This window comes from Haplochromis burtoni, unplaced genomic scaffold, assembly GCF_018398535.1.
Source record: "Haplochromis burtoni strain Fernald_Lab_line unplaced genomic scaffold, NCSU_Asbu1 Contig_23, whole genome shotgun sequence".
Classification (NCBI taxonomy): domain Eukaryota; kingdom Metazoa; phylum Chordata; class Actinopteri; order Cichliformes; family Cichlidae; genus Haplochromis; species Haplochromis burtoni.
Genome location: NW_024582384.1, coordinates 1,067,827 through 1,078,441, shown reverse-complemented (window position 1 = coordinate 1,078,441; position 10,615 = coordinate 1,067,827). Strand labels below are relative to the sequence as shown.

The window sequence follows — 10,615 nt, the reverse complement described above, 5'->3', positions numbered from 1 at the left end:
GCACAAGACTGGAATGGGCTGTAAGGCCAACAACAAGCTTGGGAAAAAGTTCTGTGGTCAGATGAAACCAAAATCAAACTCAACTCGAGCAAGTCAAGCACGGAGGTGGAAAACGTTTGGCGTGTTTTTCTGCTAAGGTCGACTTCATCACACTGAAGGGCCAATAGACTGAGCCACGAGGAGGTTGCCAAGTGGCAGGAAAGAACCCTAAACTGTTTATAAAGTTTCTCAAGGGTTTCTCCACCAAATACTAAGTCATGTTTTGCTTGGGGATCAAATACTTATTCCACTCAATGTGACATATCAATCAATTTATAACTTTTATGTATTTTGTGTGTTTGTCTGTGTCAGAATATGACAGAAATAAGAATCGTCTCAGTTCCCTGATTCAACATTTGTCTGCTCTAAAACAACTGGCTGGAGAACATTAATAACTAGAAACATGGAGGTCCATTGTTTATTAAACCTTAACTCTTCTCCTGTCCACGCGAGCACTTTAAACCACTTCACACATGCCCTACAAAGTCTTAATAATAGCACTTGTAAGCGAATCCTTTTAGACATTTACATTCCCATGAGTCTTTGCAGTGCTGCAGCATTCAACTGTATTTAAAAAGAAAGAAAAGCATTTTACTGTCAGTTTAAAGTGACTCGTTCATGCATCATTTTTGAATTAGGTTGTCTGATATATGCTAAGTCACTGAGTGACTGTGCATTGGCCATGTGGCAGATTTACAAGTTAAAAATATGAAAGGACAACACAGTTTTCACAGAGGTGGAGGATTATTTTGCCAGTGCAAAGGAGAAACTCTGCCACAGCATCAGGAAGAATGTTGGGAAGTACAGCTGCTGCAAAAGCCTTCGAGGCTTATCTGTGATTGAAGCCATCCTACCCCTACACACAAAGAGGCTGTAAATCAACTTGACAGACTGCCCGGTAGATTACATTTGTCAGCATACGCATGCATAAGCACAGGCAATTGGGAACAGTGCTGAAAGCAGCTCCCGAGGCTCTGGTGTTGTATCTGCAAAGTTTTTCTAAGAAGCTTTCCAACTTCTTAGAAAATGTTTGGATTTACTGGTAACAGGAATACTTTGAACATCCATCATCTCTATCTGGTAATCACCATATTCAGATTGTTGGTAATTTCATGTCCCAAGGAAACCTCTGTTGAGACATCACCACATACTTCCTACCGCTTGTTTTCTCCACTGCGATGCCTCTTGGGGAATTTCCAAATTGCAGCCATAAAAATTCTGTATTTTGACTCATTTGTAAACAGACTTTCCTCTGAGAAATTTCTGCATTATTTATATTATTTAAATATTTAGACTTGTTTTGTCATTGAGGATGTTACACAGCAACTAATTGCTATTCGCCTTCCAGCTGCACTTATACTATGCAGGCATGGGTGCTGTTAGCGACTTTGGGTAGCTTGAAAAAAGGCCAGACCACCAAATACTAACTCTAGTATCTAGATCAGTTCTGTCCGAAAGCAATCAGTGGGCAGACTAATTTATATTTAAGCAATGTTGTATCCAATAAACAACTTCGCCTCACTGACTCTCCTGTGTGTACAGATGTTCAGACCAGCTGCGGCTTGGAAACAGTTCAGCCCTCAACTGAATTCATGTCAATGAAAACACTGCAGGCTAGTATTGTTACGCTGAATCATGCTAGGATACTATTAGCTTTAGCTTTTCCACAGGAATGCGTTTTCTTCTATTAATCTCTGGCACTCTTCCACAGCACGTCTTTTGTCCCGTCTTCTTCTCCTCACCCCCAACTGGTCGCAGCAGACGGCCAACCCTCCCTGAGCCTGGTTTCTTCCTGTTAAAAGGGAGTTTTTCCTTCCTACTGTCACTAAGTACTTGTTAAAATAGGGGTCATTTGCTTATTGGGGTTTCTCTGTGTTATTGTAGGGTCTTCACGTCACTGGAGTTGGTCTCTTTTCTTTCACAACACTTTTATAAGCACAACTTTTTCTCACCAACATTTTTCCTACACATACAGATTTGTGTTTCACACAAGAAAATGGGACAATGAGGATTACACAACCTCCAGATTATTGTTACCCCTTTATGATTTCTCTCTTCCCTGTTAGTGTGTGTGTTTTGGGGCTTCTGACTACATGACTGGCCAAGAGTCTGTCTCCATTTTTCTGTTTCACACAGCCTTTCAGTCTATCATAGCATTGTGTGTGAGCAAATAAATATTTTCTTGTGAAGCTTAATGTTAGATATTTCAAGCAGATAATTTAACCTTACAAACTGTTAGAACAATATGCTTAAAAATATTTTACCTGGAATAAGATGCTAAAGTGTTTTGTAGTGTCTTATGGTTTGAGTGATTTTGCTTCCTACTAAACTGATTTAGCCAGATACTGTTCTTTGTAAGATTTAAGAGACAAGAGATGAAGAAGAGAGATTATTGTTAAAAGGTAAGGACTGCTCAGTGATGTTTGATAGACCCATCGGCGTAACTTTGTGCCTAACATTGGTGGGATCAAGATCTCTGTCCAAATAAATAAATCTGGGTAAATTCCCACATGATTAAACATGCAACTATTTTGCTGGTAATAACTGAAATGAGTAAAGAACATCAAAAGCCTATTTATGCAAGATAATTCATAATTTTATTTGGGGGGGGGGGGTCATAACCCCCCTGGAAATTACCCCCCCCCCCCGAACTTCCCACAAAACAAACTGAGCTTTGTCAACTTCGAATTATTCAAAGGCTGCATGAAATACTGCGTAGTTTACTGCAGGCTATGCTAAATCCACAGGGCAGTTCGCTTTAGAGCAACATCAGCACAAAATCTACTTGTGCTCAAAACAGAAATCCGACATTTTTTTATCCCCACTTTCACCACCACAGCCAACTTTAGGGTTCCTACACCTCTCACGTGAACCCAACCATACTTATTTTCCTGTTTGGCTGTAGAGGGAAGGGCACCCGGCATAAACGATAGCAACTAGCGCTAGTTTTTCGCTGCTTGTGTTAAACACATTCAAGCTGCATAGAATTATTTCAACATAAACTCTAATCAAGTTTGCACTCCATGGAGTTGTGTAATCCTGTTAATATGAATTATGTTTTTTTTTACTTTCACTGAATTTAATTTAATCAGTGCTTCCAACCACAATGTTGCAAAAAAAAAAAAAAAAAAAAAATGTACTTCCACTTCTGCAAGTCTGTATGTCTACAACCCCTGTCCTTATTTAAAACCATTTCACAGTATCATAGGTGTTCTTTCATGAGACCGTTATATTTTAACCCACTATTTCCATAAACCAGACATTAGCTCTTATAAGGCTGGTCTTGTAAGAAAACCTCCAACATTAAGACACCAGCTCATGTGTCTGAAAACCTTTTATTCCAAGTTCGTTTCCACTTTTCACAAACTCCTGATTTTTTTCCCCCCTTTACACTGGAGATGTATACAATGTAATCAAGAAGAAACAAAGTCAGTGTGTGTGTATATAAATCTGTTTACAACAACACTGTTTATGGCCACTGATGGATGGATAGACAACAAGGACCACAAAACGAGCCTGCAACTCCTGTTTATCATCACATTTATTTAACCAAAAATGTGTCTTTTAGGATGAGCTTGAGGCGGCCACTGCAGCGCGTCTGGGCTTGGGGGTGGTGCCTTCCCGGAAACCATTCCTGAAAAACAAAAACAAAACTGATTATGCTGTTGACATATTACACTAGTCTTACTAAGAGGTAATCATGGCTAAAGAAGTCCAAGTCACGTTGTTTGTTATTCTACAAAAATGCTAAAACCACTACATCGATCCAAATATTATTCCCAACTAACCTGCTTGAATGCTGATGATTAAATCTTAATATAAATAATGATTTTAACTTGTTTTATATGAAGAATGAATAGAAAATGCAGGGCACCTTGGCACAACTGAGACTGGAGGAAGTTTGTGACGTTAAGAATGCAAATGTTTATTTCACCAAAAACATCATTCTGGAAAACACATCCCTGAGTCAACGGAAGTAAACCATTTTCATACACAAACTACACACAATGTTGGTACTGACGTGGTCCTCCTCTACAGGCAGCACATAATACTTCTCTTTACCTCAAACACTGAAAGACCGAGCGCTCAGGAGGGAGGAGACCACCAAATGTCAGGTCCAAATGAGTCAGACATTTCAGATGCTTCACTTCTGGAGGGTCACCGCTGTACCACATGTAAAAGCTTAAGATCATCACAACAGGAGAAAACACCCACGCAACTACTAAAAATATTTACTGGGTTCCCTGATTTGTCCCAATTTAACACAGACGCGATGCCTGCTAGCTGGACTGGGCTCAGGTAAATTATTCATGTTATCAGAAGCAGCGGAGAGGAGATTAAAGATAGTTTGCCCTCAGATCTACTGTGTTTTGTAAATTTTGGCCACGTTTGAACTGTTGTGAGGCTTGCACGCAGCTTTCACCCATTATGCCACCAACACACACACATCGCCATCCCTTATTTATTTACACTGAATATTTTCTAACAGCTAGAACTGTGAAACTGTGCAGTAACTGCCAGCGTTAATGAGCCAGTGAAGGTGATTTAACTGAATTGCAGCTAAACAGGCATTCTGCCTGAGACAGTGGAAACTCAACAGCTGCTGCCAAGGTTGTGTTGCCAGATTGGAGTAAAAGCAAGTTATTGGCATCATTACATAAACTAATACAAAAATGAAAATGCATAATTGGAGCCATTAAGTACGGCTTTCATATTCTTACATTAAATGGTTATATAAATTATGCCTGATATAAATCTTATCAAAGGGGTTATAACAAGAGCCGCTATTAGCCATTTTCCAATCTCTGTTTTAATATTATTAACAGCTGGTCAATTATGCCCCCCCCCCCTTAAAGAAGAGATGGGAGAAACACGCTTTAACCTTACACATGCTTTGTCCACCAGGGGGCACCCTAAAGCTTCCTTTTTGACAACATGCCACAAACAACAAAAAGCTACTTACTACACATAACAAATCTTAGGAAAATGTTCCTGTGCTTCATGTGTCTGAAAAATCAGCTGATGTGTTAACATCAGATTAAAAAAATCATTCAATAAGTAAAACCCCTATATAGATCGACTTGGTTTACATAAGCTGAAATAGGATAACTGCTCACTGTGCAGCTTGAATGTTTTGTAAATGATAACATAAATATCAAAACGTACGAGTTTTAACCACCCACTTACTCTCAAGAAGTAGTAAGACCGACAAAATTTCCTTCTATATGACTTGTCTTGAAATGCCACTCACCTCAGAGAAAAGAGTGATGTCATATTAAGTTCATTTGTTCAGACATTTTTTTTTTCACCATCATTGGTGAGCAGCATTGAGGAAGACAAACCTCATTTTCATACACCCAGTCTGTGAGACAGTAAAACTATGTGGGCTAAATATGACAAGACAACCCTGATTTGCAGCAGGACACAACCCCGTTACTCTATGTTCAAACTGTTTAATAGGAAGTGTGAATACTAAATGTTTGGCAACTTCTTTATGCTCAGTTTTCTGCTGCAAGACGAGTAAGTGGGAGAGGGAAGAAAAACCCCAGCTGCACACTGCAAGCCTAACACACTGTTTAAAGTCTACCAATAAAATAAAAAAAAGGGGGGGGGAAGAGTGGTATGCTAACTACAACTGCCAAACAAGTTCAGTATTGAGAGTTTTCTTAGATTTTGTAAACACTTGCTTGAATTGTTGATACAAATATTTGCTTGTGCACACAAATTTTACCATCCCTTAAAGTCAAAAGGCAAATATTATGGTCTTATAAGACATCTTTATACAAACTATTCATCTTTTTATGTCAATTTTTTTTGTCAAAGTGGGAAAATTATTTGGTTTTATCGAGCTGATAGAAGATACAGAAATCCTGCTTATATTTCCTGTTGGAAACACATCTTGTCAACATATCCAAGGTTTATAGATCAAGCTAGTAAATCAAGTGAATTTACTCCAGGTTTACTTGTGTTTAACAAATTGTGATTTCCTGCAAACATTTTCATTGAGGTGTTTAAATTCATTACACGTTTAAGAGTCCTGCCATCAAGACAACTTTGTAATACTGATGCTAAGGCTAAAAACCAATTTAAGACTCAGAAAGTGAAGAACTGAAGTAAAGCACAGACTACATGCAGGACTTTATTTGCTTGAAGTGGAACTTATGTTTACCCATTCAGCACCATGGGAAGTTTTTTTTAAAGGACATTTTCAAGCTAAAGGGAAATTTTAACCTGTATCCCTCAGGTACAAGTAATTAACAATAATTTAATATAAGACGAAAAGGCAATTTAATTTATTTAGTGCATGAAAAAAAAACCTTGTAACCTCAGTTGTAACCTATTATTCTTTAAGGAAATAAAAACCGCCAAACAAAACAAAGGCTACATTCACATGTACACAGGTATCATTGTAAACCATTTTCTATGTTTTGGCCTTTCATCCACACCTAAATGCTGTTTCAGCAAACAAAGCTTTACAAAAATAAAATCCTGTCGGTGTGACGATTTTCAAAAACATGTTAAGGGGAAAAAGGAAACGAGGTGTGCACCTCTGTTAGATTTTGACAGAGAGAAGCATGATAAATTAACACACCGAACACCTTGAAACACTTTGTGATCTGCTCCTTTTTACATCTTACCTGAATCTGCGGTAGACGACCTTCATGTGTCTCAGACGGCCTGTGCCAGTGGTGTTCCTCCTCTTGGCCTTAGCGCTCCAGTTGTCTGAAAATGAACAGCACCATAAATCAAGGGAGCATGGCACTTCACATCAATGAAGAGCTAAACAGCATACTGACAGTGCTGCTCATAATAAGGAGTTAAGTTCCAGCCTTTTTGACAGGGCATGGGTGCAAACCAGTGGGGTGTTACACTAAAATATGCTGGAAGACAGCAACCTGCTGGTTTTTGCCATTTCAAAAAAAATAAAAAAATAAAAAAATACACTAACACTAGAAGCAAGCATAAAGTTTGCCAATATCACATTTAAAAACAGTGTATTCTATTACATGTGTTAAGGTTACTTACACTTTCTCTTGCGCTTCTGAGGGTAGCCACACTTGCCGCAGGTAGACTTCTGCAGGTGGTAGGCTTTGGACCCACAACGACGGCACAGGGTGTGCGTCTTGTTCCGGCGCTTACCGAAAGATGATGTCCCCTTGGTCTGAGAAGCAAGACAAACATGTGAGATCAGGGACAACTCAAGGAGATCTGATTGTAGACCAGGCCGGGGCCAGTCTTGTCTCAGTGAAAAAGGAGGAATCACAGGCAGTCATTTGTTCAGACATTTGTGTTTTAAAAACATCACTGACAAGACTGAACTTCAGGTGGTAGCAAACACTTAATCACAGTGGTTGCAGCAACTCGTGGCCTCAGCTTGCCACACATGCTCAAATGATAGTTACTTTACGGCCACTGAAAGCCGGTGTGCTTTCCTCAGACAAAATCTGCAGTGGCTGACGACACTAATTTTGTACACGTTACCAAAAGAAATGGACCACATGAAAAAGATGCTAGTTATGCTAACATCGGCGAAAAACACCGGTTGCCATTTTGCCAACGAACAACCGTAAATGTATTTTCCATGTATTTATTTTTCTGATTACCGGAAAAAACCACAATCGATGATAAAGTCAAGCTTACGATATTTTGTCCTCTTCTAGCACTATTTAGTCCATTCAGTGCAACTGTGCTAAAGGCTAACGGCAGCAAACAAGTGCTAGATGGATGTGACAGGAACAACAGTATTTTTTACTAAAATCAAACTTTATCTCAAAAATACATCATCCAACCGGTAACAGTGTTTATCCGACACAGAAGTGGCTTCAGTTCGTGTCAGATACATGACACATTAAACAGATGTTACGAGATTTCTGTCTACCAGCGCTGCTACATACCATTTTTCTCCGGTGGCTGTGGGAAAAGAGACCGGAAGAGGAGCTGGAGCTGCATCAAATTACATCCGTGCTTTTTCCTGTGTAACAAAGAAATGTGACCCCTCCGTACAGCATTTTGTGAAAAAGGTAAAACAAAAAACAAACAAAAATATAATTTTATTTACTTACCGGCTGACTGGTGGTCTGAGTGGCGACACCGGCGTGCATGTTTTTATTTAATGAAAACACGACCTTTCGGACGCATTCCCGTATGAAAGAAAAAACTTATAGTAAAAAAGTATTTTGTTTTATTTTGTTTTCTATAAATTGTATGTCGAGTAAGACGTGTTTCAGATTAGTATTTATTTAATATTAAGAGTGATATTCAAAATATAAGAATTTGATGAGTTAACAGAAGAAACGCACTCATTATTACATCGTAGTATGACACATGTCATCTTTATAAGACTTACATTGATACTGTATATAAAAACATCAAGAGCGAAATAAGAACTGTGTTTTTATCCTTTTGCTTTTTTTTAATGTCTGTAGCCTAAAAACTAAAAATACTTGTACAGTACTTCATAATATCTATTAAAACTCAATATTTAGTTAGAAACTAGAACAATTTTTTGAAACCCTATCTTCTAGATTCAAGTTACACAGAAACATGTGTCCTATGCAATGAAATCCTTTCTTTTTTCCGCAGAAAAAAATAGAAAAAAAATCATAATTTAAAAACAGTAGAAACAATTATAAAGAACTACACTAGGTACAATAAAATTAATGCAATAGAAATATAAGATATGCTAAAATAAAATAAAAAGACTGAGCTGCAAAAGGCTATGCACACATTTACACAATTTACATTTTAGCATGCTACAGTAGCATGTGCAGTAGAAACAGTAATGAGTGGCAATCACCTGTGTGTAACTTGAGAAAAAGCAGACGGTTGTAAAACCATGGTTGCACGCTTACGTCAGATGACGTCTAATGGCCCCATTATACCAGCCGTGACACCCATGACAGGGGGTTGTCATGGGTGTCGTGCGGTGAATTTGACATCACATCCTGTGTCACTTTGGCTGGTTGTGCACCTCTCGATTTTTGTAACCGCCACCACCACAGCTGGGCTGAAGACAGGAGTGTAGAATTGTGCTGGTTTTTACCACCACTTTAATGATATTCCAGTACAGAAGCTCAGAGACATGCAGATGTACAGTGAGATATTGGAACGGTTTGGAAACCTGAGAATTTGTGGGGGGAAAAAAAGCTTGACAATGGCTTCCAGTTTTGACTTCTTTTCTTCCTATATCAGCACTTATGTAGCGATATTGTCTGAGTGGTCACACCTGTTCAGGAGAATACTGCAGCGGCTTCTTGCACCTTAATGGTTTGTATGAATACAAGTGACTGTGAGATGAAGTTGCAGCAGGTATAATGGGGCCCAAAAGGGAGTAGCAAAGGAAGAGTTATTTAGTTTGGAGATTCTAGATTTCATGTTTTTATACCTCCAGCCTGAGGGTAGAAGTCTGAACAGTCCATGTTGGGGGTAGGTAGAGTCACTGAGGATGGAGACAGCTATCCTATGAACTCTGTGATGGTAGATGCTCTGCAGAGAGGGCAGTGGAGTTCTAATCCTCTTTTCAGCAGTCCCAACCTCTCTCTGCAGGCGTTTGTGGTCCATAGTGTTGGTGTTGCCACATGGTGGTTCCATAGGTTTTGTTGCTGCCAGTCATGCGTCCTGTTACTGTAGTATCATCCGTGAACTTTAGGATGATGCTATCTTTGTGATAGGCGACCCATTTGTAGGTGAACAGGGTTGAGGATGCATCCCTCAACGCATCCCTCAGCCTATTTTTTGTAGTAATGCTGACTGAAGTTCTGATAGGTGTGTGTCTATATAAGTGAGGGAGAGAAAAGTGTAGGATCTGAGGTGGACCTGTTGGATCAGTAGACATACTAAAGGGAGTATAGAGTGTCCGGAATGCTGTTCTGAATGTGGGCCAGCACCACTCTCTCAAAACACTTCATGATGGTCAGAGTGAGTGCTCATGACAGGTTGGCGGGCTCGTCTTGGGAAGCAGGACACTGGTTGCTTTTTTTAAACAAGGGGCGCCAGTGCTCTGGCTGAGGGTGATGTTGAGGATGAAGTTGAGAACATCAGCTAGCTCACTGGCACATGCTTGAGGAGACCCTGCCCAGGGATGTTGTTTGGTCCTGCTGCCTTGTGAGGGTTGACCTCTTTCAGTTCTTTATGTGCCTGACCCGATGAGCCAGTTAGGGAAGGGGGTGAAGGGCAGGTTGTCCTGTATGTGTGCCTCCTCTCTGTGCTTTACCCGGGCGTCTCAAAGCGGGTGTAGAAGGTGTTGAGATTATCTGGAAGACTGTCTATGGAGCTGATGCTGTAGTCTGTGATGTGCTGTAGGCTTTGCCACGTCCACCTGGAGTTAGCAGTAGAATAGAAGCCATCCAGCTTCTCTCTGTACTGCCTCTTGGCTGCTTTCCTTAGTCCATACTTCACAGTACTTTCCCAAATATGCTTTTATAATGAACATTATGAAGAATAGTACAAGTACAACCTTAAAGTCCTCACTCGCACTGTGACCACAATCATGCGCAAATGTGTCGGTAGACCTTACAAATGCCAAGAATTAAAATAAGTTAGGTTTTATATGATGCTTCCCTTATGTGTACTATAA

General features: G+C 39.7%; 1 protein-coding gene and 2 non-coding genes across 3 annotated transcripts; all 3 read right to left on the bottom strand.

Moving 5' to 3' along the window:
• Positions 1-3,355: 3,355 nt before the first annotated feature.
• rpl37 (ribosomal protein L37) lies at positions 3,356-8,017 on the bottom strand. The gene is made up of 4 exons (XM_005917283.3): positions 7,935-8,017; positions 7,066-7,201; positions 6,678-6,762; positions 3,356-3,673 (listed from the first exon to the last, which is right to left on the bottom strand). Exons 1-4 carry the CDS (start codon positions 7,935-7,937, stop codon positions 3,604-3,606), a joined length of 294 nt encoding a protein of 97 aa, XP_005917345.1. The 5' UTR covers positions 7,938-8,017; the 3' UTR covers positions 3,356-3,603.
• On the bottom strand, positions 5,284-5,363 carry LOC121814178. Its single transcript, XR_006054166.1, has one exon. It is a non-coding gene; the product is annotated as a small nucleolar RNA SNORD72 (small nucleolar RNA).
• LOC121814174 lies at positions 7,274-7,354 on the bottom strand. The gene has a single exon (XR_006054162.1). It is a non-coding gene; the product is annotated as a small nucleolar RNA SNORD72 (small nucleolar RNA).
• Positions 8,018-10,615: the final 2,598 nt, after the last annotated feature.

Bases quoted from the DNA above. Each gene is read 5' to 3' on its own strand.
- rpl37 (XM_005917283.3), bottom strand. The intron at 6,763-7,065 runs GTAAGTAACCTT...GTTCATTTTCAG, and splicing joins TCAGAAGCGCAAGAGAAAGT to ACAACTGGAGCGCTAAGGCC. The intron at 3,674-6,677 runs GTAAGATGTAAA...TTTGTTTTTCAG, and splicing joins GTCGTCTACCGCAGATTCAG to GAATGGTTTCCGGGAAGGCA.